This window comes from Hypanus sabinus, chromosome 10, assembly GCF_030144855.1.
Source record: "Hypanus sabinus isolate sHypSab1 chromosome 10, sHypSab1.hap1, whole genome shotgun sequence".
Taxonomy (NCBI): Eukaryota; Metazoa; Chordata; class Chondrichthyes; order Myliobatiformes; family Dasyatidae; genus Hypanus; species Hypanus sabinus.
In genome coordinates this window covers 78,120,639-78,145,947 of record NC_082715.1, presented here as the reverse complement: position 1 = coordinate 78,145,947, position 25,309 = coordinate 78,120,639, and the positions used below count along the sequence as shown (strand labels likewise).

General features: G+C 39.0%; 1 protein-coding gene across 2 annotated transcripts in view; it reads right to left on the bottom strand.

Annotated features, from left to right (window-relative positions):
* Positions 1 to 25,309, bottom strand: part of lyst (lysosomal trafficking regulator) — a 277,149-nt gene that overhangs the window by 40,800 nt on the left and 211,040 nt on the right. For both annotated transcript variants that reach the window (XM_059982158.1, XM_059982159.1), the window contains exons 29-41: positions 24,091 to 24,282; positions 21,373 to 21,542; positions 19,601 to 19,807; positions 18,582 to 18,758; positions 17,114 to 17,190; positions 14,807 to 14,995; positions 7,788 to 7,933; positions 7,560 to 7,656; positions 7,174 to 7,235; positions 7,020 to 7,075; positions 5,819 to 5,971; positions 3,833 to 4,077; positions 2,993 to 3,059 (exon numbers count right to left, since the gene is read on the bottom strand). In XM_059982158.1, the coding sequence (XP_059838141.1) occupies positions 2,993 to 3,059; positions 3,833 to 4,077; positions 5,819 to 5,971; positions 7,020 to 7,075; positions 7,174 to 7,235; positions 7,560 to 7,656; positions 7,788 to 7,933; positions 14,807 to 14,995; positions 17,114 to 17,190; positions 18,582 to 18,758; positions 19,601 to 19,807; positions 21,373 to 21,542; positions 24,091 to 24,282 (1,838 nt within the window). The remainder of the gene's footprint in view (positions 1 to 2,992; positions 3,060 to 3,832; positions 4,078 to 5,818; positions 5,972 to 7,019; positions 7,076 to 7,173; positions 7,236 to 7,559; positions 7,657 to 7,787; positions 7,934 to 14,806; positions 14,996 to 17,113; positions 17,191 to 18,581; positions 18,759 to 19,600; positions 19,808 to 21,372; positions 21,543 to 24,090; positions 24,283 to 25,309) is intronic.

Below are 25,309 nucleotides of genomic sequence, written 5' to 3'. Positions count from 1 at the left end.
GACATGGTAACTCACGAATGGAAAGCAGAGCCAAACAGAATTGAAGGCTTGAAGGAAGGAGCTCACAGTCCAAGCAGGATGTTTACTATGGGGCTACCATGTTGTCATTCCTCCAGCATTACGAAAGCAAGTGCTTGTTGAGCCAAATGCAGGACACTGCGGCGGAGTGCACATGAGAGAAATTGCATGCAGCTAGGACTGATGTAACCAATGAAGGGAAGCCCAAAGCATGCTCACATTGTCAGTACATGAGAAATATTTCTCAGCTTGCTCCTTTGCATCCAAGAGAATGGCCTGAAGACACGTGGCAGAACATTCACATAGACTTTGCAGAACTTGTAGAAGGCCACACGTTCTTGGTCGTAGCACGCAGCAAATGGTCTGCAATTGTCATCATGAAGAGCACTACATATGAAATATGCACTGTGGAGCTAGTTCCATCTTTAGGCATTTTGGGCTTCTTCAACAGCTTCTATATGACAATTGCCCACAACTCCTGTCCAAAGAGTTCAAGACATTTATGGAAGCTAACAGTATTGAGCACATCAAGTTAGCACCATATCAACCAGCCACTGACAGCCTTGCTGAACAAGTTATACAAACCATGAAACAAGCCCTTGGTGGGAAGTGGATCCCTTAACCAGCGTCTCAGCACTTTCTTGCCGATACACCACAACACGTCACGCCACCACCAAAACGGTTGCAGCCACTGCACTGATGAAAAGACAGCTTTGCAGCAGGCTTGACCTGCTTAGACCCACAAGCACAAAACAGACTGTACCAAGTGAACAGAAAACCCAAGCAGAGGGATATTCCAAAGCGAATAACAAAGCTTCACTGCAAGAGAGAGAGAGTACTTGCCCTGAACGACATCTTCGGAACAAAGTGGACACTGCAACGGTAGTGGCACAAACTGGGCCTGTGTTGTACATAGTGGGAACTAGTAACATCTGGAGAAGGCATGTTGATCAGCTGTTACCCTATCTGAAGCTAATGAAAACCAAAACAAGCTTACCAATCCAGATCCAGCTTGTAGAAATTGGACAGGATTCTGAGATAATGATGACAGAACCTCCATTAAGATCAAATGACACAGTTAGTGCTCCCCCATCACCTGTTCTTCCTGAGGTGCCCCCCTTCTGACAATACTGTGCTCAAACCAAGATCTATACATACACCACCAAGACATAAAATGTGTTTGGCCTCATTCCCAGGTTGTCGACACCTTCACAGAAACAGGCAGTTTCCAGACAGAGAGGATTTCTGGTTTAGTGACTAACCCTTAGCACATAGGGCAGGGTTACGTTTGGGAATAGAGTAAGTCTGCTCACTTTCCCCAGTTTTGTTTCTGATTGAATTTGATGATCACTCCATTGAATGTTGGTATCTCAGCAGCTGGTCTGTGCACAAAAAGGGGGAGAAGCCTTTAAAATAAGGGTGGAGGAATATGTTATTTTGCATATTTTGACCCATATGGGTTGCTGTCAAGCTTCCCTGTGAGTTACGTACTGAACAGAATGTGAGAAGGCATTCTGGGTAGATGACTTACAAACACAAAAGACAGCTGCACATTTGTTCCTCACCTCTCTGTCTCTTGTCTGTATTATTCATGGCCACCCGGCTTCCCAGTGCCACAAACATAACACATCATGTTTGTACCAAAATTCAGTGTACCCTGACTGTCATGTAAAACTGGTTTACAATGTTGATAGGGTGGTTAAGAAGATAGACGGTGCGTTCATTTTCATAAGTTGGAGAACTGTTTCAAAAGACGGGGTAATAGCTCTATAAAACTCTAGTTAGACCACACTTTGAATAGTGTGTTCAGTTTTGGTCACCTCATTGCAGCAAGGATATGAAAGCTTTAGAGATGATGCAGAGATTTACCAGGATACTGCCTAGATTAAGGAACATGCCTTATGAGGATAGATTGAATGAGCTTTTCACTTTGAAACAAAGAAGGTTGAGAAACATAAAAGATGATAAAAGGCACAGACGAAGTGGATAGCCAGAAACATTTTCTTTGGGCGGAAATGTCTATAACGAGAGGGCATAATTTTTACAGTGGTTGGAGGAAGGATAGGGAGGATGTCAGAGGTAATTTTTTTTTTAAACATGAAATGTGATGCCAAGGGTAGTGGTATAGGGAGATATATTAGGGACGATTAAGAAGACTCTTAGATAGGCTCATGAATGAAAGAAAAATGGGGGACTATGTGGAAGGGAGAGGTTGAATTGATTTTGGAGTAGGTTAAGGGCCTCTACTATGCTACACTGTTCTATACATTATGTTTAATTAATTTAAGATTCCACATTGGCTTCTATTTCAGTAGCCATCAGTATACCTGGCATGAAGACGACTTTGAAAACTATAGTGAATTATGCAACTTCTCAATCTTACAGTCTTGATTCACGTTCAACCTACAGTACTGACATATTTGCATTAATTCAGGAGGCCACCATTTCACTCACTGGATTCACGCTGGTTCTCCTTGAATCAATCCCCTCAGCCCCATTCCCAGTTTATTTTGCGACCCATCAACTTCTTATGATTCTTTTTGCCAATACCTAAAATCAGGGGTAATTTACAGCTACTACTTGATCTACCAACAAAGCTCTGAACTGAAGCACCTGGGCAGAGAACTACATGATAATCCCCACAGATATTACCCACTTTCAGGAATAAGCCTGTAACCCAAGATCTTGTGTCAAAGACAATTATGAAAGGAGACCCCAGCTTAAAATGGGGAAAAATATCCTACAGTTGAAAGATACAGTTTTCATGCTACAGTCCAGAAAAAGGAACGGTGTTGTGGTCTTAACAGCTTCGTCTGATCTACAGGTACAAATTGAAAATTAAATGAGGAAACCACTTTTCAGCACTAATTATGCTACTTTCAGTAAGCCTACAAATTCATATATACACACATACACCCCCAAAATATTAATTTTAACAAAAATGAGTACATATAATTTTATATTATTATCCAACCTTATAATTGTCCACATAGCGATCTTCTTTCTCTTTGGACTGTACAGCAATAGGTTTCAGGAGGTTCCTGAAATGATTACACAAATTCCATTCATCAGAATAGAGCTCCAACAGGTAGGTATTACATTAGATAATGTAATTATCCCAGTTGCCACTCACTTCAACTCTGCTTCACATTCCCATTCGGATATGTCCATACATGGCCTCCTCTACTGCCATGATGAGGCCAAACTCCGGTTGGAGCAGCAACACCTCATATACCGTCTGGGTAGTCTCCAACCCCTTGGTATGAACATTGAATTCTCCAAATTCTGGTAATTCACTCCCTCTCCCTTCCCCCATCCTACTTTCACTCTGCCTCCTCTTCTAGCTGCCTATCATCTCTCTCATGATTCTGCCTTCTTCTACTACCCATAGTGCTTTCCCCTTAGATTCCTTCTTCACCTATCCTGCCTATCCCCTCCCTCACCCCTTGATCTTTCCTCTGATTGGTTTTCCACCCTCCCCCACCTTCTTTATGTGGCCCCTGTCCCCTCCTCCTTTAGTCCTGATGAAGGGTCTTGGCCTGTAACGTTGACTGCTCCTTTCAATGGATGCCACCTGACCTGCTGAGTTCATCTAGCTTGTTTGTACATGTTTATTACAATTAGATAATTCTCTACATTTTGATAAATTCTTCAAACCCATGAAAATAAGTATGTTTAAGTTGGATATAATCTTTCAAAGAATTAGTGAGTTAATGACATATCCACAATTGGCAAGGATGACATTTCAGCAGATATTCACATTAAAGAAATGGAACACAACTTTTTTTTCAAATTACTTGGATATAAAATTTACCTGTAAATGGAAGGTTCATTCAGGTCAACTGTTTCACTGGTATAGTCACTCAGCACAAAGGGAAAGACAGGATATTGCATGAGATCATTGAAGGAGCGACCTGCATGCTTGTTTAAATGGGTCAAATATTCAAAATTGGTTATCTGTCCTGAGCACCATAACTGAGTCAGAGCTGTAATATTTCCATATTCTAATAAATTTGGCAGATTGGAAGACAGAATATTGTGATGAACATCATCTCGAACCTAAATGGAAAATATAAGCAGATTTAACTTCATAGACATCTTTAAGTTCAAAGTAAATTTATTATCAAAGTGTACATATACTACCTGAAAATTCATTTTCTTGCAGGCATTCACAGTAGTAGAAATACAATAGAATTAATGAAAATTACACACAAAGACTGACAATTTAACTGTGTAACTAAAAAGTAATAAAAGTGGAGAATTTGAGTTGTTGAGTCTTTAATAACAATTTACAATGACAATTACTGTTATTTGCTGGTGAATTAACAATACAATACTTTGAATCCATAAACATCCTTCCAAAATGCGAACGAACACCAAACATTTTCAGCAATCACTTGGAGGAAGAGGTTTGATAAAGCTCGCAAAAAATTCTGTAGCTGAAAATTTAGCAGAGAAGAATATTAACTTCCTTGCATGAAAACTGGTGGATCTAGATCTCTGGAGAAAGCATGAAAACTAATGGGACTGTTCTGTAAATAGCAGGCCACCTCCTGCGCTATAAATTTCTATGACACATATTGAGAGTAGATGCCACCGTGTTATAAGCTGGAAGAGCAGTAATGAGAAAATATAGACAGCTAGCTAGAAATTTTTGAACTAAAGTTTTCGACTAAGCATGATGTTAAGGATATATAGAGGGTTCTAAATTACTCAAAATATGTCAGGATGGAAGTGAATTCCAATCCCTTAGTTGTAGAGAGAATTCAGTCTTCTATTTCCTTCCTGTGATTCTCAACCACATGGATGAGGTAGAAAGCTACATCCAGCACAAGATGATGGCAAGAAATTACTTTGCAGTGAAAGTGATTTACTGTCTTTCATCAGATTGGAGACAATAAAAGATGCACAGCTGTTTTTTCCTTTTTGTTTTTTTATGAGCTTGCAACCCTATAAAATCAATTTTCCTTAAATGCCACTAAATTGATGACAATCCAGTCTTCCGACCTGCAGGGTCATGCGAGGGAAACACCAATGTCATAGCTTTTAACTTATTTAGGCATTTATGCACATTTCATTTCATATCTGTAGTTTAACTTCAAATTTTTTAGTTTTTTAATTTTTTATATTCTTTGACCTTCATAATTGTTGAATGAGGTTTTTTGTTGCATGTCGCACCAACACACCAGAGCAGATTTCAAATACATGTAAATGTATACAGAAAAAGTTTATCCTTCCTGAAGTTAAGAGAGTTGAATAGTATTTTTCTGGATAGTTGTCTGATTCCCATCAGCTTTCTTTTATAAAAAGAGTAAAGATGGTGCTAGGCTTGATCCCTGAGTTAGCTGGTACTAGTCTTGTCACAGTAAATAGGCCTCTGCACTTTAGATCAGAGAGGGTAAAACCAAGATTTTTATCCCTGATTTCCATCAAGCACCTCCTGTCTGTATACCATAACACACAGGAGCAGAATTCGGCCATCGGCCCATTCTGTCTGCTCCACCATTCAATTATGGCATATTTATTACCCTCTCAGCTTTCTCCCCATTGGAGTTTTGCTGTCAGGAGAACCTAAAGGTGGAGCAAACAGCAATCGTAGTTCAACAGGCACACATAAATATTGAATAAAGTGGGATATTGAGAGGCCCCTTGCCTCATTGAATGACAAGAATTCAAGGAGTTGGGGGTCACACAGAAGAAAAACCAGGAGTGGAATCATGAGAACAATCTACCATTGTCTCCCATTTAACACCTTCTTTCCAAAACAACAAAATGGAGTAAAAATACATCCCAGCTGTACCTTTGTATTGTCAAATGCCAGAAGAAGAGTTCTGCCATTGGTTAAGAATATTTCCAGGGCATTATCACGCAGCTGCCACCAACGCTTATGAATCTCTTTAATTTCTTCATATTTCCAGGAGAATGAGGCTGGCTCCATTTCCATAGCAGAGCTCTGCACAACAATAGTTAAAGAGGTAGAAGTCAAGAAAAAAAATTGCAATTACATATCTCAGAATATTATAAAATGTTTCATATTTAACAAATGATATAAACATAAATAAAAGTTAGCCAAAACTCCTCCACTTTCCTTGGAATGAGTTCATGGGATATTTTATGTCGACCTGAATTGTCACAAGGCTTTTGTTCATTGGAGAGACAGCACTGCCAATAGTACAGTTCTCTTCCAGCATTGCTATGACTTAACAATTCATACGATAGGAAGATGTGGTGTCAATAGCTTTACTTTATAGAGATGAAAAAGATATATCTGGTCCTAATTACTTGCACAGGGAATTCTAATTTGTAAAGAATATGTGTACCACAGAGATCAGAAAGATTGTGCACTAAGTCACACACAAAACCTCTGGATTCACAACTGAGCCAAGCTGACACTTAAAGACAACTTCTCACAGGCTTTGTTAAAACCCTGTTCAAAGATTCACTTGGCTGCACTTTCAACATCTGACTGCAGTGATAAAGAATCCAGGATTCATGTCCATGTTCAGTTTGTTTCTTCTTTATAGGGCAGCATAGTAGCGTAACACTATTACAGCACCAGCGTTTACTGATCGGGGTTCCATTCAAGCTCTTGCCTGTAAGGAGCCTGCACATTCTCCCCACGACTGCATGAAGTTTCTCCAGCTGCTCCGCTTTCCTTCCACATTCCAAAGATGGTCAAATTAGAGTAAGCTGTGGGCATGCTATGATGGTGCTGGAAACATGGCAACACTTGCCCAGCACCATCCTTGCTGATTTGATTTGATGCAAATGACGAATTTCACTATATGCTTTGATTATGTGACAAATAACACTCTTCTTTTTTAAAAAATGATCACATTTGAAATTCAGCAATTTACTATAGAAAATATGTTACATTAACTGACTTGAAGCTGATATATAAATGAGCCTTTTAACAATTACTGAACTTCACACACAAACTCAGAAGTCTCAAATTAAAACAAGGCTAATGAAACATTTTTGAAAAACCATGCGTTACTTACAGGATGTTCAAAGGCATCAGCGGCATTGTCCTCAACAAAATACATTCCTGATTCCCCTGGAAAACAACAGATTTTTAGAGTATCTCAACTTAAATACATTCCATAGATCATTGTTCAGGCAAAAATTTGTGAAGAGTTCACACATGTTACTAACCTAGAAGTAGTTCACCAACTGTTTCTCGAGATGGGGCAACACTGATACATTTCCGTATGAATCTAATTCAAAAACAATATTAATCATAGTTTGGACATTATAATAGCTGTAATATAATCACTCACTTTTCACCAGAAAATTATTCCAGGCTGAATCGACAAGCATTTGTATGTATTATTAAAGGAAAAAAGTTGCAGGTGCAATGGGAAAGAGCAAAGGTTGGAATTACAACTGGCACGGCTGTTATGGATTGAACTGTATCTTGCTATCTAATGATTTATCTACTGCTACTCCTTGTAGGGTAACAATTACTTTGCACCATGTGCTGACCACAAAAACACATTTAAATAATCACTTTAGAAGGATCTGCTGGGTGATGAAACTACCTGATGGGTTCACTTGTTGCTTTATCCTTTACAGTTGATGAAAAAGAAGAACGTGATTTATCCTCAAACAAAAATGACAAAGGTGGCTTTTGTGGTTCTGCAAAAAAAGAGAATAATCCAATCAGTGTGAACATAGAACATTTACATAACAGTACAGGCCTTTCAGCCCATGATTTCATGCCAACCTTTTATAACAGAAAACAATCAAAGCTTATTCCATCTTCTTACCCTCAGGTTTATGTCGATTCCTGAGCAGGTATTTATTGGGAATGGTCAAATAACATCTTTGTAAGCGCCGTCTTTCTCTATTGGGACCTTCTGTTGGGTCCAGTTGCCATGAACTTGGATAAGACACAGGATCATACCATATAGCCCTAGAAATAAAATTTTTGAAAATGTAATATACAAATAGTTATTTATTGTTTTGACTTCAATTCCTATCAAGCACATCTTTAGGTTGTTTTTTTATTCATAAGCACAAGAGATTCTGTAGACACGGGAAATCCAGAGCAACACACACAAAATGTTGGAGTAACTCATCAGGTCAGGCAGCATCTATGAAAATAAATAAATAGTAAACATTTTGGGTTGAAACACTTCATCAGGACTGGAAAGACTTCCACAAAGATGGCGCATACACAGACGCAGTGGTCACTCCGGTAAGAGTATTTGTTTGTCTTGTAAGTCTTGTAAGTCTTTCTTATGATCTCAAATCACTGCTAGATACCAAGAACATTAAGTACTGCAGGACTACCCATCAGCAGTTGCTTGATAGTGATGGAACTGGACATTGCATATTGTTGTGTTGCTGCCTGGAATTGCTGTGTACCATTGTGCTGAGATGGGGCCAATCTAACAAACGCACTGCGTATTCAGTCAATACTTCCTTGTGTCTTCGGATCCTTGACTTGCAGACCCCAATCAGTTTGGATTGGCAGCAATATCTCCTCCACAATTACCACAAAGCTGGGTGCTTAGCCTCCTGCTCTACTCACTTTACACTTATAACTGTGTGTACAAGCACAGCTCCAATGCCACATTCAAGTTTGCTGATAACACCATGGTCTTAAGCTGAATCAAAGGTGATGACAAGCCAGTATTTAGGAGGGAGATTGAAAATCTGGCTGAGTGGTGCCATAACAACAACTTCTTACTCAATATCAGCAAGACCAAGGAGCTGATTTTTGACTTCAGGATAAAGAAACTGGAGGTTCTTGAGCAAATCCTCAGCAGGGTGGAGAGGGTCAGCAACTTTAAATTCCTTTGTGTTATCATTTCAGAGGTCCTGTTCTGGACTCAGCTCATAAGTGCAATTACGAACAAAGTATGGCACCACCTCTACTTCCTTAGAAGTTGTAAAGATTTGGCATGACATCTAAAACTAACAAACTTCTATAGATGTGTGGTGGAGAGTATATTGACTGTTTACATCTCAGCCTGATACAGAAACAGCCTGATACAGCCCTTGAACAGAAAATCCTACAAAATGTAGTGGATATGACCCAGTCCATCACAGGTAAAGCCTCCCAACCACTGGACAGATCTACACCTACATTGTCTTAGGAAAGCAGCAACCATTTTCAGGGACCCCTGCCACCCATCAGGTTCTTTCCTCACCACTGCCATCAGGAAGAAGGTACAGGAGCCTCAGGACTCACACCACCAGGTTCAGGAGCAGTTATTTCCCTTCAACCCATTTGGCTCCTGAACCAAATAGGGTAACTACACTCAACCTCACTTGCCCCATCACTGAAATATTCACACAACCTATGGACTAATTTTCAGGGACTCTTCATCTCATGTTTTCGATATTTATTATTTTCTCTTTTCTATTTGCACAGTTAGTCTTTTACACACTGGTTGCTTCTCCATCTTGTTGGCTGTGGGGTTTTTCATTGATTCTATTATAGTTCTTGGACCTACAGAGAATACCCACAAGAAAACTAATCTCAGAGTTGTATACAGCGACATAAATGTTCTGATAATAAATTTACTTTGAACTTTCATTATCTTTTATGTTTTTAATGGGATCACAAGACCCTGTTAGACATTGGTAATACAGAATACTCCAAGTCCTGTTCACTAGTTCATTGGCAAGACTGTAGCTGCTTTGCCTTGGTTGTGGCGGGGACTAGACCTCAGCCATGGATCACCTGTTTCAGCCACCAAGGGGACAGCACAAGGCCCTCTGCTGGGTGCAATGGAATTGTGCTTGGTTGAGGGCTGGGCCCTCCTGTCAGTGCTTCCCTCTGGTGTTTGTTGAGTGGAAGAGCAAGCTGGAAGAAGACAATCTATAGTTATGCCACTCAGGAACTTGCACTATATTACTTATTCTTCTTTGTGACCAAGTTTTTCTCTGAATTCATATGCTTTTTATGCTATGTCCTACTGAACTGTGTTGTGTGTTTTGGTAATGTGTTTTTTTATCTTGGCCCCAGAGGAATGCGGTTTTGTTTGGCTATATTCATTTTGAATGATAACTGGCCTTCAACTTAAAACAAAAGAAAGGGGGAAGATGCTAGGATGAAAAGGTGGGGGGGGGGGAGAGAGGGGAAGGAGGACAAGCTAGAAGGTGAAGGTGGTGGAATTTGCAGAGAATTATGTGGTGGATGTGGAGGCTCATGGGGTGGTAGGTAACGACAAAAGGAACTCTATCACTGTTAAGGCAGTGGGAAGGTGGGGTAAGCATGGACATCCAGGAAATGAAGGAGATGTGGGTGAGGGGAGCATCAATGCTGGAGGAAGGGAAACCCCTCTTTGAAGAAAGAGGACATCTCAGGATGTCGTAGAAAGAAGCCTCGCCTTGGAAATAAAAGTGGAGGAAACAAAGGAACTAAGGAAAGGGAATAGTATTTTTTAACAGGAGATAGGTTATAGTTAAGATAGTCACAGGAATATAACCATATAACAATTACAGCATGGAACCAGGCCATCTAGTTGGTGTTGAACGCTTACTCTCATCTAGTCCCACCGACCTGCACTCAGCCCATAACCCTCCATTCCTTTCCTGTCCATATACCTATCCAATTTTACTTTAAATGACAATATTGAACCTGCCTCTAGCACTTCTACTGGAAGCTCGTTCCACACAGCTACCACTCTCTGAGTAAAGAAATTCCCCCTCCTGTTACCCTTAAACTTTTGCCCCCAAGTCTCAACTCATGTCCTCTTGTTTGAATCTCCCCTACTCTCAATGGAAAAAGCTGATCCACGTCAACTCTATCTATCCCCCTCATAATTTTAAATACCTCTATCAAGTCCCCCCTCAACCTTCTACGCTCCAAAGAATAAAGACCTAACTTGTTCAACATTTCTCTGTAACTTAGGTGCTGAAAACCAGGTAACATTCTAGTAAATCTTCTTTGTACTCTCTCCATTTTGTTGACATCTTTCCTGTAATTCGGTGACCAGAACTGTACACAATACTCCAAATTTGGCCTTACCAATGCCTTGTACAATTTTAACATTACATCCCAACTCCTATGCTCAAAGCTCTGATTTATAAAGTCCAGCATACCAAAAGCTTTCTTCACCACTCTATCCACATGATGGTTAAGTTTATAATATATGTCAGTAGACAAAGATTGAGTAAGGGGAGAGAGGTATCGGAAATGGACCAACTGAATTTAAGGGCAGGGTGGAAGCTGGAGACAAAGTTGATGAAATTGACAAGCTCATCATAGGTGCTGAAAATAGCACCAATACAGTCGTCAATGTAGGGCAGTGAGAGTTTGAGAGCATTACCAAGGAAGGCTTGGAACATGTACTGTTCCACTTTGCCAATGAAAAGGCAGGCATAGCAAGGCCCATGGCTACTCCATAAAGTTAGAGAAAGTGGGGAATTTGCTGAGGGTGAGGACTAATTCTGCCAGATGAAGGACAGTGGCGCTGGTGGAACTGGTTATGTTTTTTGTTGAGAAGCAGCGAAGAGCTTTTAGGCCTTTTTGATGGGGAATAGAAATGTATAGGGACTGGACATCCATGGTGAAAATGAGGCTGTCAGGGCCAGGTAACTGAAAGTTGCTGAGATGTGAAGTGTCACAGATGTAGGTGGGAAGGGAATGAACCAAGGAGGATAGAATGGTGTTGAGGCATGCAGACACAAGTTCAGTGGGACAGGAACAGGTAGAGACAACGGACCTACCCTGATGAAGGGTCTCGGCCCAAAACGTCGACAGTGCTTCTCCTTATAGATGCTGCCTGGCCTGCTGTGTTCCACCAGCATTTTGTGTGTGTTGTTTGACCTACCCTATTGGACAGGTTTGTGGATGTTGGGTAAGAGGTACAGGGTAAGGGAGCTACGAGTCTGATGACAGATTTGATGGTTAGTGATGATGTGGGAGACAGTGTCTGATGGTCCAGAGTGGGGTACTTTTCAAGGGGCAAGAGGAGGCGAATTCTTAAATCACCAGTGCTGACAGTTGCTCCTGTAATGCACAGTCCTGGTAATTATCATCTGAAATTCTTTAAAACTTCTGAGATATTATATGGGGCAACATTGTTTTCTAGTAATACCACTCTACATGTGTTACAATGGTTAATCAGGACAAGAATAATATTTGAATAGAATGTTTGCTTTGTGTGTTTGCTTTGACTGAAAGGTCTTGCTTTATTCTACATAGTATGAGGGCAGACATGGTGAGGAAATAAAACCCTGCATTTACTACCCTAAGTTGTCACCCATTTAGAAAGATTAGATTTGCTTTGTTTGTCTCATGTCCATTGAAACATATAGTGAAAGGTGTCACCTGCATCAACGACCAACATAGTCCAAGGATGTGCAGGGGACTGTCTGCAAATGTCACTACGTTTCCAAAGCCAACAAAGCATGCCCACAACTTATTAACCTTAACCCACAAGTCTTGTTAGAACTGGGGCACGCGGAGAAAACCCATGTAAAACACAAACTCCTTACAGACAACAATGGGAATTGAACCCCTGTCACTGGTGCCGTAAAGCGTCATGCTAACTGATAGTAAACAAGATCAGTTTCTAATGATAATCCAGTAGCATTCATTCATGGTGGCTAAGAATGATTTGTATTGTTGCCCCTGGATTGTTAGTTTAAGTAAATTAAATTGGTAAACATGAGAAAATCTGCAGATGCTGGAAATTCAAGCAACACACACAAAATGCTGGTGGAATGCTGCAGGCCAGGCAGCATCTAAAGGGAGAAACACTGGCAACATTTCAGGCCTTTTATATATTGGTGAGACCCGACGCAGACTGGGAGACCGTTTCACTGAACAGCTATGCTCTGTCCACCAGAGAAAGCAGGATCTCCCAGTAGCCACACATTTTAATTCCACGTCCCATTCCCATTCTGATATGTCTATCCATGGCCTCCTCTTCTGTCAAGATGAAGCCACACTCAGGTTGGAGGAACAACACCTTATATTCCATCTGGGTAGCATGATGGCATGAACATTGATTTCTCTAACTTCCATTAATGCCCCTCCTACCCTTCTTACCCCATCCCTGATTTATTTATTTCCCCCCTCTCCCTTTTTTTCTCTCTCTCTGCCCATCACTCTTTGCCTGTTCTCCATCTCCCTCTGGTGCTCCCCTCCCTCTTTCTTTCTCCCTAGGCCTCCCGTCCCATGATCCTTTCTCTTCTCCAGCTCTGTATCCCTTTTGTCAATCACCCCACCCCGTCTTGTCTTCTCCTATCAATTTGGATTTTCCCCTCACCCTCCTACTTTCAAATCTCTTACTATCTTTTCTTTCAGTTAGTCCTGACGAAGGGTCTCGGCCCAAAATGTTGACAGTGCTTCTTCCTGTAGATGCTGCCTAGCCTGCTACCAGCATTTTGTAAATTAAATTGGTAAATTGGTTTATTATTGTCACATGTACTGAGGTATGGTAAAAAAAAAATTGCTTTACATACTGTTCATACAGATCAATTCATTACAACAGTTCAGTGAGGTAGTACAAGGGAAAACAATAACAGAATAAAGTATTTCAGTCTCAGAGAAAGTGCAGTGCAGGTAGACAATAAGATGTAAGCATACTGGCCATAAATAAATGCTGAAGGTGTAATGCTCAATTACCTTCACATCCTATACTTACCCATAATCCCACAACCTGTTCTGATTTACAAACTGCAATTAGCATAAACATGCATTCCTTACTTTCTACTCTCAATTCACAAACATTTTAATCAATACGCATTTTGAGTAACATTTCAGTTAAGAAGGTCAATCAATCATAGAACTGCTTAACTGGAAACTGGCTAATTTTCAGTAAATTGAGATGCAATTAAACCTAGGAAAATGGAATTAAAGATTGGTAGGCAGAACTTTAAACTATGAGATACCTTCAGATTGTTGAGACATATATGCTACACACATTCCAAGAAGGAAGGACTTCAAAAGATAGTGTTCACTACATGGCTAGAATTATTGAAATTAAAATGAGACCGAAAACAGATGCTTATAACAATTAGGAAGTTACCAAATAAAGCTAAAGATGGGTAAGAGATGAAAGAAAAAAGCATAGAAAAAGACAAAAACATAGATCCTGGCAATTAGGAGAATGCAAAGAATAGCAAAAGATAACAAAACAGTAGAGTTAGAAAGAGGGAAGATGAAATGACGCTGGGAAGAAAACTTTAAATTAACATAAACATTGCTTTTATACCAAAAATATTTCAGCATTAATGTAGTCCCTATGATAACAACATTGCAAAGAAGAAATAAATAGTTGATACTTAGTTGCTTTAGTCCACAATTTACAACAGAGCAAGGCATTAGCACGTTGGGTATCACAACAAATTATTACTGAATCAAAAACACGGCAAAATAGCAAAACCAAAAACAATGAAGAAAATAATATCACTTAAGAGCAACATTTCCCCATGACAAGATGCTTTTCAAACCAGTATTTTAAACAAAGCTTTGTAGATCCCCATTTAACTTATCCAATATTCTCTTGATTCAAGGATCATATCACATGTGCATCATATCACTAGTGATCTATAAAGCTTAATAGCAATTAGCTTATTATCAGTACATCAGACAGAATGACCAAATATCTTTCATTTCCTATGATCTTTAGTTCAAAAATTTTTACTTTGTGAATGGGAACAACATGCATCAGACTGGATGGTATATCTTACTTTGCAAGTTAAAAATTTCCCCATGCATATAGTTGTCCAAGCCAATTGATAAATTACCCAGATACTGACATAGTTATATAAAAATACATCCCACAACAAGGTAATGGTTAACTTTACTTCAAAAATTTACCTCTCATGCATTAGCTGTTGAACAAGTTCTTGCCAGTGTCTGCCAGCACTTAAATCTACCTTGTACATTCCCCTAATGTGCTGAATCACTTTCTTCCTCTCCATACCTTGCTGCAGAGAGATATTCTGAGTGATTTCAGCAGCTATTTTGGAAATATCTTTAGACTTCAAATCCAACCGTTGAAGGAGACTAAAAAAGAGAAAAATCTTTAACATTATAGATAAATTACATGAGTAATTTTTAAGCTACTTGTTAAGAGAACACATTCTATTCACATCCAGTAACCACACACATAGACTGTTGAGTTGATGGTAGTTGATAATAATCTTGAAAAGTAAAACAAAACTGTAGATGGTGGGTTAGTAAGTTTATAAATGACACAAAGGTTGGTAGGGTTATGGACAGTGTAGAAGGTTGTTGTAGGTTATGAGACATTGAGAGGATGCAGAGTTGGGTTGAGAAGTGGCAGATGAAGTTGCAGATGAAGCCGTGAAGTGACTTACTTTGTAAGGTTGAATTTAAAGGCAGAGTACAAGGCTAATGGTAGGGTTTTTAGTAGTGCATAGGAACAGAAGGAACTTCTGTCCATAGATCCCTCAAAATTGCCACACAGTTTGATAGGGTGATTAAAAAAGGTGTCAGGTGAATTAAGTCAGGTGATTGAATTCAACAGCCATAAGGTATTATTGCAGCTTTATAAAACTATGATTAAACCCCACTTGGAATATTGTGTTCAGTTCTGGTTGCCTTATTATGGCAAGAATGTGGAAGTTTAAAGAGGGTGCAGAGGAGGTTGCCTGGATGAGACAGCATGTCTAATGAGTATAGCCTGAGCAAGCTAGGGCTTCTCTCTTTGACGAGGAGGAGGATCAGAGGTGACTTGATAGGGGTGTACAACTTGATAAGAGGCATAGATAGAGTGGACAGCCAGAAACATTTTCCCCTGGGTGAAAGTGGCTGATTCTAATGTTCATAATTAAGTTCTTTGGAGGAAAGTATATGGGGGGGGGGGGGCGGGGAATGTCAGAGGTAGATTTCTCTTACAGAGTAGTAGGTGCATAAAACGTGTAGCCAGGGATGGTGGAAGAAGATACATCAGGGACCTGTAAAAGACTTGTAGATAGGCACATGGGTGAAAGAGAAATGAAGTGTTATGTGGGAGGGAAAGGTTAGATTGATTTTGGAGTAGCTTATAAGGTCAGCACAAAATCATGGGCCAAAGGGCCTGTACTGTTCTATATTTTTAAATATAAAATTAAAAGCAGAATATGTTGTAAATACCCCACAAGTCAGAAAACATCTGAGAAAAAGAGCTAACACCCTGGGTTGTTGGCCTTTCATCAGAACTTATCCTAACATTATTATCCTAGCTTTTCTTCAGCCACTGTGATTAGCTCTTAAATACGAATCCCTCAATCTTAGCCCTCTATATATCCTATTCATAAACACTTATTCAGTTTTGGCATGCATGCAAACAATGCCACAACTCCGCACTCAGCTTCGAGATCATTCACTTATTCCACTCATGCCAGGAATACAAAATATTAAATTTTATATTCCCATCCTATTCCCATCCCAACTCAAATTATGTTTCATGCTGTTTTCCCATCCTTAAGTTATAGTTATTTGCTCAGCTCCACACCTTAGACCTCTCCCTTTTTGTCTCTTCAGAAGTTCCCCCTCATATTTCTCTCTTTTTGCAGAACCCCAAAGCACTCCTCAGCCTGAAAAGGGCTTTTCATAAGTTACCATCAATAATCTCCAGATGGAACGTCGACCATTTAAAACATAAAACAGTCACATAAGTAGACATAACAACTCAAGAACTGAAACTATCCTGATAGAAAAGTTCAATTCTTCTATAACTATTTATACATTCTAATTTTGGTGTTACTGACCCGATGGATGACCAACAAATAAGAGAAGTGACTTACACTCCAATTACCAAAGCTTCTTTGCTTAACAGCTGGGGTTAAGTTCACAACAGACATCTTTTTGAAGAGTCCCTTTCCTTATGCGTTCTACCCAAAACCAATTTAGGGCAGAACTTGCACCCTATAACTTTAAGACACATGCTGATATATTATCTCTTTCACCCCCATTCTCCTGCCTCCTTCCCATAACCTTGGATGCCCTATTTATCAAGAACCTGTCAACCTCTGCTTTAAATATGCCCAACGTCTTGGCCTCCACAGTTGTCTGTGGCAATGAATTCCACAGATTTACCACCCTCTTGGCCAAAGAAATTTCTCATCTCCATTCTAAAACTTGGTGCCCTAATGTACACAACAGCTACTTGCTATTTACCTCTGCTGAGAGGTTGCAATTTTTTTTTCCCAGGCAGCTTTGTTTGCAATTTCCTCATTCACATATTTGGTCTGCTCCTGAAAGGTAAAGATAATTATTATTCAGGTACAAAATTAGTTTAAATTTATTCAGTTCACCCAATCAAAAACAAAACAAAATAGCAGAGTACTGCTTGCTTAGCCCCATGTGTGCAGAATTAAGGGTTGCCTATCTGTGCCACAAACACAGGTAGGAAAGTCCCAGTAAGGGATACAACAGCCTACCAGAAATCAGCCAGAAAGATCTGAGAGCAAGAATCTTTTAGAGCTATCTATAAAACAATACTCAGCTTTAATAGTAGTTACAATTCTGTAAAACTTTTGTTAACACAAGAGATTCTCCCAATCTGGAAATCCAGAGTAATACACATAAAATGCTGGAGGAATTCAGCAGGTCAAGCAGCATCTGCTGAGAGGAATAAAGGGTCGATGTTTCAGGTTCTTTACTCATCCCCATTTGTCTCTCTCTAAAGGGAAAGATATAGTTTTGACAGTAGAGGTTAAGCATTGTCTCAGCTTAGTAGATTAGGAAACAATTGACATGGACAGACATATGGTGGAATAAGTTTTCAACAACAGGATTGCAGTATAAAAAGCATTAATTGTATCAATTATGAGTTTTAAACATATAAACAGATAAAATCAAATTGTTAAATTAGCCTCAAGTGGCAGTCATGCTTACAGTTACTATAGCCCTAATTTATTCCCTGAACAACCCTTCATTTCTTCCCATTGTCAAAATACTCTTTTAAAGAGAAAACATTGACCAAATTTTATCTCATTATGTGGCTCAATTGCAAAATATATTTAATTTTGTCTCTGCCAAAAAAAAATAAATCTTAGGATGATTTTCTATGCTAAAATGACTGGAGTATTACCATTTGCTGCTTTTGACCTTTCAGATCCAAATAAATCAGGAGACAAACTTTAAGCTACTGGGAGACCTCTGAAATAGAACATTAACAGAAATAATACCAGCTGCTGGAAGTCAGACATAAATTTTTGAATTTCACAGAATATTTAATGAAAACATGAATCAAACCAATAAGTGCTCAAGGAAATACGTAAACAGAACACAACACAGGAGGGGCATTTTGCCTCATCAGATTGTAATGTTTTTATCAGTTACTACCTGTTATTTAAATGTTATTATATCATCAACGCCAAATCTTAAACGCTGTGCCTTCCAAGAGGTTGCTCATTCTAACACACTTCTTTATTTCATCAGTACACCAAATAGAATATTTTATTGCATGCAATAGAACAACAGAAGAAGGATCCTGTAAAGGGTGGCATAGGGGGAGGAGTGGCAGAGGGACCTATAGCTAGAAATAAAGTTTGCAGTGGTAATCATTATTGCCATCCAGCTCAAAATTAGCGGCACAATATTATAACCTTACTTCATAGCCATATGACTATATACACCATACCTCTTCAATGGCTTTAATGAGATCTGGTTTGTATGGAGCACCAAGAGGAATACACTTGTATCCACAGAGCTTCAAAGATGTGTAAAAATTGGCTGCTGCAGATTGCTGTTTTTTGGATAAAGCCTCCGTGTGGTCACACATCAGTTCATACAAATACAATGCCAATTTGGGTCCATGCTAAGGGTAATCAGAATCAGAAGAGGTACACCATTAGTAGCTGCTTCATTTGATGACATTGTTTATTTTTAAAATTTCAGTATAATATCGACTAACACACTCAAAATGCTGAAGGACCTTGAGACAAAGGGTCTAGGCCTGAAACACTGACTGTTCATTCCTCTCCATTGATGCTGCCTAACCTGTTGTGTTCCTTCAGCAATTTGTGTGTGTTGCTCAAGATTTCCAGCATCTGCAGAATCTTGTGTTCTGTTATTATACTTACGCAATTTTCAAATACTGTTGTAGTGGATCTGTGTAAACATATCAATATTGATATTAGAAAAAAAGCAATAGCAAACAAGAGAAAATCTGCAGATGCTGGAAATGCAAGCAACACACAAAATGCTGGAAGAACTCAGCAGGCCAGGCAGCATCTGTGCAGTGGTAGCCAGAGAGGAATTGTCAGTGCTTCTGGTTGGAACTCTAAATCAGGTTTGAAAGTGGATGGGGAAGAAAATTAATATAAATAAACATATAAGGGAGATGCAAGAGGTAAGTGTTTACACAAAGAATGGTGGGTGTGTAGAATACATTACCAGGGGTGATAGTAGAGGCAGATACATTATGAACATTTTAAAAAACTGTTTCATGGCTTATGGATGATAGAAAATGGAGGGCTACAGAGAAGAGAGGTTCAGGTTCATCTTAGAATAGGTTGAAAGGGTGGTCAATGTCCTGTACTGCACCATTTCATGTTCAATCACCACTAACTTAGGCACACACACTCTAAAAGATGAAGGATGATTTTTTAGAACAAATTTTTGTGATTATTTGACAAATTCTCACTGCAGCTGCCTTACCTCCAATGCTTGACTGAGACACTCGCGCAGAATCTCTTGATGGTTTGGTTCATAAGCTATTTCCAAAGCCATTTTCCTCTCTTCCAATGGGCGGGCAGGACAGAGAATGTGGACAAGCAATCGACCCAGCTGGGACCGGAATGTTTCTCTGCAAGACCAAAGCATGCGCTTCCACTGCTGCCGTGGCGGGCTGTTTCTTCCTGCTTCCTGAACCAATTCATGTAAATAAATCAGTCAGATGTCAAAGTGAAGATAATTTCTCAAGGAGTTTTAATTAAATTGAACAAGTCCTAAGAAAATGGAAGCAGCTCCACATGAAAATATGTCTTACAGGCAGTTTGCATGCAGGCCAACTCTGCAGATTTCTTAGCTCCAGTTTCTCCATACAAAAATTTTGTTTAGGGCAGTAAAACATCCTAATATACTTCAGAGAAGCATCAGCAAACAAAATTTAATAGCAGACAGAAAAGCATTCATTTTTACTACTCATCAATATTTAGGTCATGGAAGTACACTCTAAGGAATAGCCTAAAAGCTAGAATTTTTTATCTAGGTATCTCATCTGTATTGGCAGGATCTCACTGGCTGATAGCGGGAAGTTCTGAAAGAATCAGCCAGCTATCAGGCATTGACACCTCAAAGACATGCGAGGTCAAATGCTTAAAGCTTAAGTGTCATCATCGAGTCCAGGGGCAGAATACAGCTTCACTGAACATAGGATCTGCATGCACTATCTCACTTTCAGCCTCACGTTGAAGGCTGTATCAATCCAGCCATTATTGTCTGTTTTGGTGTAGCATTCTCTCACAATATATGAAAATTACAGTGAAATGTCAAGGTCATTGGCTGCAGTCCCTCAGCACTGCAGGGCTTGTATATGCCGAGGACAAAGAAGCAGGTAGGAAAATTAATTATGGACACAACCCACCCTGCAAATTGCCTTTTCCAAAAACCCCTTTCTGCACAGTGCTATAGGGCTATTAAAACAAAACTTCACATAATCTTAAAAGTTTATGATCAGCTATTCTAGTTAGCCTCCCTTCTCACTCCCCCCCCATTTATTACCTCCATCACTGCACAGTGAACATTTCAAACCACTTTTCATATTGTAAATATGGTACTAATGTACTTATGTACATTTTATTCCTCTAACTTTATGTTCTATATAAACCTTCATTATAATTGTTGAATGTTGCTGTTTTTTTGTTTCATGCCATGTCTCCACACAGAGAAAATTCCAAATGCATTTAAATGTATGGTATATCGCAAATAAAGTTGATCCTTGAAGTTAGGAAATATTTGCGCTAAAAACACAGTAACTTTCTCAAAAAAAAAATGCTATTTACATCTGTTCCAATTGTTTCTAAATATCTCTACTGGAGACACTGCAGTCCTTGATAACTGGTGAATTCAGATTACAGAGCCCACACTGTCTCAAGGGACACATATCAGGTACTGCATGTCAGCTCACTTGACCTTCCACATCTGAAAAAATGCATGCAGTTCCTAGGGTAGTCCAGCGAGATCAGGCTTAATAGTATTGAAAATAAGAAACAAAGTTAGATTGAGTAAGCCTTCCCGTGGGATTCATGCATAATAAATAACATTTGAATTATTTGGCGAAGTCCAATATAGCAAGTAACAATTTACCAGAAACGTGACTGATCAGTTTGTCACTGATGTGGAAATGCAATCTTCTGTCCTTACAGCTAGAAATAACAAGAACCCCTTACCTAAATTAATATTTGTACATTGAGAATTAGATCACTCACCAAGGATATTTTAATTCCTTCAATCATCAATTTTAGCATTTCTTTCTGAAATTTTTTTATGTTGTTGGTGGATAGCTCTGACACATCATCCTCAAAGACTTCCAGAGATACTCTGTTCTGATGTGGATATTCAGATGTGCTCAATAAATCCAGAGAGTCAGAATCAAGTTCTAAATAAGTACAGAAATGACATCTCAGCACATACACCCAGATTTTAAAAAAGTAATTTAAGTAGGCAATGAATAGCACAGTGGGATTGCATTTGACACTGCCTTAGCACTAAAAGAGAGAAGATTAAATTCTTCACAGTTCTTATCAGAAGATCAAAGGTGGAGAAGGTCAGCAACATTAAATTGCTTGGTTTTATCATTTGGGAGGATCTGTCCTGGGCCCAGCACACAAGGGCAATTAAAGAGAAATCATGCAGCTTCCTTTAAGAGTTTGTACTTTGACAAACTTCTATAGATGTGTAGTGGAGAGTCCATTGACTGGTATGGGAACCACCAATGCCCTTCAACAGAAAATCCTACAAGAAGTAGTGGATATGGCTGCTATGGATATGGGTAAAGTCATCACACCATCGAGCACATCTACACAAAGTATTGTCACAGGAAAGTAGCATCCATTATCAGGGACCCCCATCACTTAGGTCATGCCCTTTTCTTGCTGCTGCCATTGGATAGGTGGTGCAGATTCCTCAGGACTCACACCACCAGGTTCAGGAACAGTTATTACCCTTTAACAAGCAGGCTCTTGAACCAACGGGCATTACTGCACTCAATTTCACTTACCCCATCATTGAAATACTCCCACAACCTATGGACTCACTTTCTAGGACTCTTCACCTCATGTTCTCAATACTTATTGTTTATTTATTATTTTTTCTTTCCTATTGTATTTGAGTTTTGTCATTTTGCACACTGGTCGAACAGCCAAGTTAGTGCAGTCTTTCATTGGGCATACTGAATAAATCCAGAATAGAATAATAACCACAATAGAGTCAAAGGAAAATGAACCACAGGGTTGTATATGGTGACATATATGTACTTTGATAATAAATTTACTTTGAACTGAACAGAACATTGGAGGAATCAGTAGGTAAGGCAGCATTTCCAGCATCTGCACAATCTCTTGTACTGCAGATTAAATGCCACTGGTGAATCTACTGTATGTTTTTCAACCATTTTAAAAAAAAGAATGATCTAAATTAACCTATTCAGATAAAAGTACTTTGCTGATATTTCAAACACACAAGAGAGGCCTAGTTTACGAAGCCCATAAAATTCAAGTTCAATTCTCACAAAAACTGATTGTGTATTTCAAAAATGTACCATTCTTCAAATAAGCATGGTGCTCTTGATGTTAATTCCAAAATGATCTTTTACTGACTTTAATCTGGCACTTTTCAATATACGTTGCAGTAAGGCTAATTTTTTTTTATTGTTCTATGGAGGCCAAGTCATTGGGTATATTTAGTGTGGAGGCTAATAGGTTTTGCTTAATTGCGGCATCACAAATTACAGTGAGAAGGCAGGACAATGATATTAATAAGGATAATAAGTCAGTCATGATGGAATGGAAGAGCAGACTTCATAAGCTAAATAGCTTAATTCTGCCCAGTGTCTTCATGGTCTTAAATGCAGAGTGAAAATAAGACCAGTTTATCAGGCAATCAGAGACAAAGTTTAATAAGCCTACTGTTTAATTGCAATTGCTATAACTTTACAGGTACATTAAATGTCAATGCATTATTATGGCAACATTATGATATGCTGCGCCAGTGGTGCAGATAAGGGTAAAGGTCTGTTAACTCACATTCAGGAATAAATTCTTAGTTGTTCCCCGAATAGCCAACATACTTTTTTCATAGCAGTAGGAGTAATGACAGCCCAGTTTCTGTTGGCAGCATTTAGCTCTCTACAATCAACACTGCCCTACCCACAAGTCCTTACTTCACTTGATGCCCAAAGAGAGCTTCCTTGCAGAAGCTTGCCAGATTTTCATCACAGGGCTGAATCTTCTGCATATAAATCCCATCACATAGCAGAAACAGGTCAGGACTTGATGATGTAATAGTATAATGATTAGCACAATGCTTTACAGCTCCAGTGATTGGGTTCAATTCCCGCCACGGTCAGTAAGGAGCTTGCACATTCTGCCTATGGTTGTGTGAGTTTCCTTTAGATACTCCAGTTTCCTCCCACATTCTGACGACGTGCAGGTTAGTAAGTTGTGCACATGCTGCCTGGCACCAGAAGCACAGCAATACTTGCAAGCTTACCCTAGAATTTTTTTGGATTGTGCTGGTTGTTGACGCAAAAGACATTTCACTATGTTTCAATGTTACTTCAGACTAAATGCACCTGATCTATTCTGATTTTTAAATAGCTAGTCAATTTGTTCACAATGGCTTAGCCAGCTGTCAAAACCACCATCAGGAATGCTTCCATTTGTGACACTTAGAACATTGTCACTGCTAATATGTCATTACTAGGCTTATTCAATCTGCCAAGGTGAATTTGAGTAGAGTGTGGGCTTGATTGTCAACAGTGGGCTTGATTGTGAAGCTCACTATGATGGGACAGAACGATCAAGGTTCACAATGAAATACGAATACTTGCACAAGAAACTGAGGAATTGTTGGTATCTGTGGGCTCAAAAAAGGATAAGCTCAGAAAAGTGTATGTTGGGGGGGGGGGGGGTAGCCAGATCACTTACCTTGATAGATTAGCCTGTTAACTGATAAAATTGTGAGCCTCTGTAATCTCTGTACAAACTCTGTTTCAGATGCTCTCATTGTGTTTTCATGGCTCATCCTTCTTTGCATTAGCTCAGAGAGCTCATCACTGGCTACTGATCGCATTTTCATCAACAAAGCATCAGATGGCGCAGAGGAAAACCTGCGGGAACCTGACAATGATTGTAAGTCAAATTCCACTTCAATAAGGTTTGTGTATTTACTATATTTTTACAAAATCACACAGTGAAGATTATAAAATGCAATGCTTTAAGGGACACTATTAAGCTCAAGCGACTACAAACCAAATTCCTACCAGCTGGGAAAGCATGATACATAAAAGAGAAAATAAAGATCTTCATTTGATACAAAATGATTTCAACTATCACTATCACACATACTTCTGATGGTATCACTTTCAGAATTATCTTTCCTGCCGTTTAGTTTGATAAGGTTTCAAAATACTTTCAAAAATATGTTATAGTAAATATTAACAAATAAAATGTTTGCACTTGAAAGCAGCAATAGATTTGAAGAAAAAAGATTTGAACAGATGTTATAGTGAAAACAAAACCACATATTGACAAAACATTATTTTATGTAAGCTAGTGAATAAATGGCTTCCAACAGAATCTGAGAATGTAATACTTTATTGCTGCTCTATGGAAAACATTTTTTGGGTTAGTATCTGTTGTAGCAGAACTGCAACAAATCAGTGGAATAAAACGACATCCAAGCACTGATTTGAACTCAATACTGTAAACCTAAAAGCATCATTCATCACAACATGTTGTTGAATTTTTATTTCAGAATATTGGTACTTCATGCTCAAACATATTGACACTGTCAAAGGTCTGGTAGGTTTACAGTATCAGAAATTTTATTTTTCTTCCGCAATATATACTTTGCAGTCTGCCATCGACACAAAACATTTCAGAATGAAATGCTTTTCTAGGATGTGAATTCAAAAGACCATTACTACACCTGCTTCTGAAGGGAAAGAATAGGAAATGGATCCAGTTGAGAGTGGCAAAGATGACTCCTGGTGCACTAGGTTCAAAGTATAAGCCAATGTAAGGTGACCATATGAGGACAAATGGTGTCTTTGTAGTCGCGGAATAATGGAATCTTTCAATGCAATTGAACCTTTGTTATAAATAAACAAAATGTAGAAATGTATGCAGGGAAAGCTAAATGATG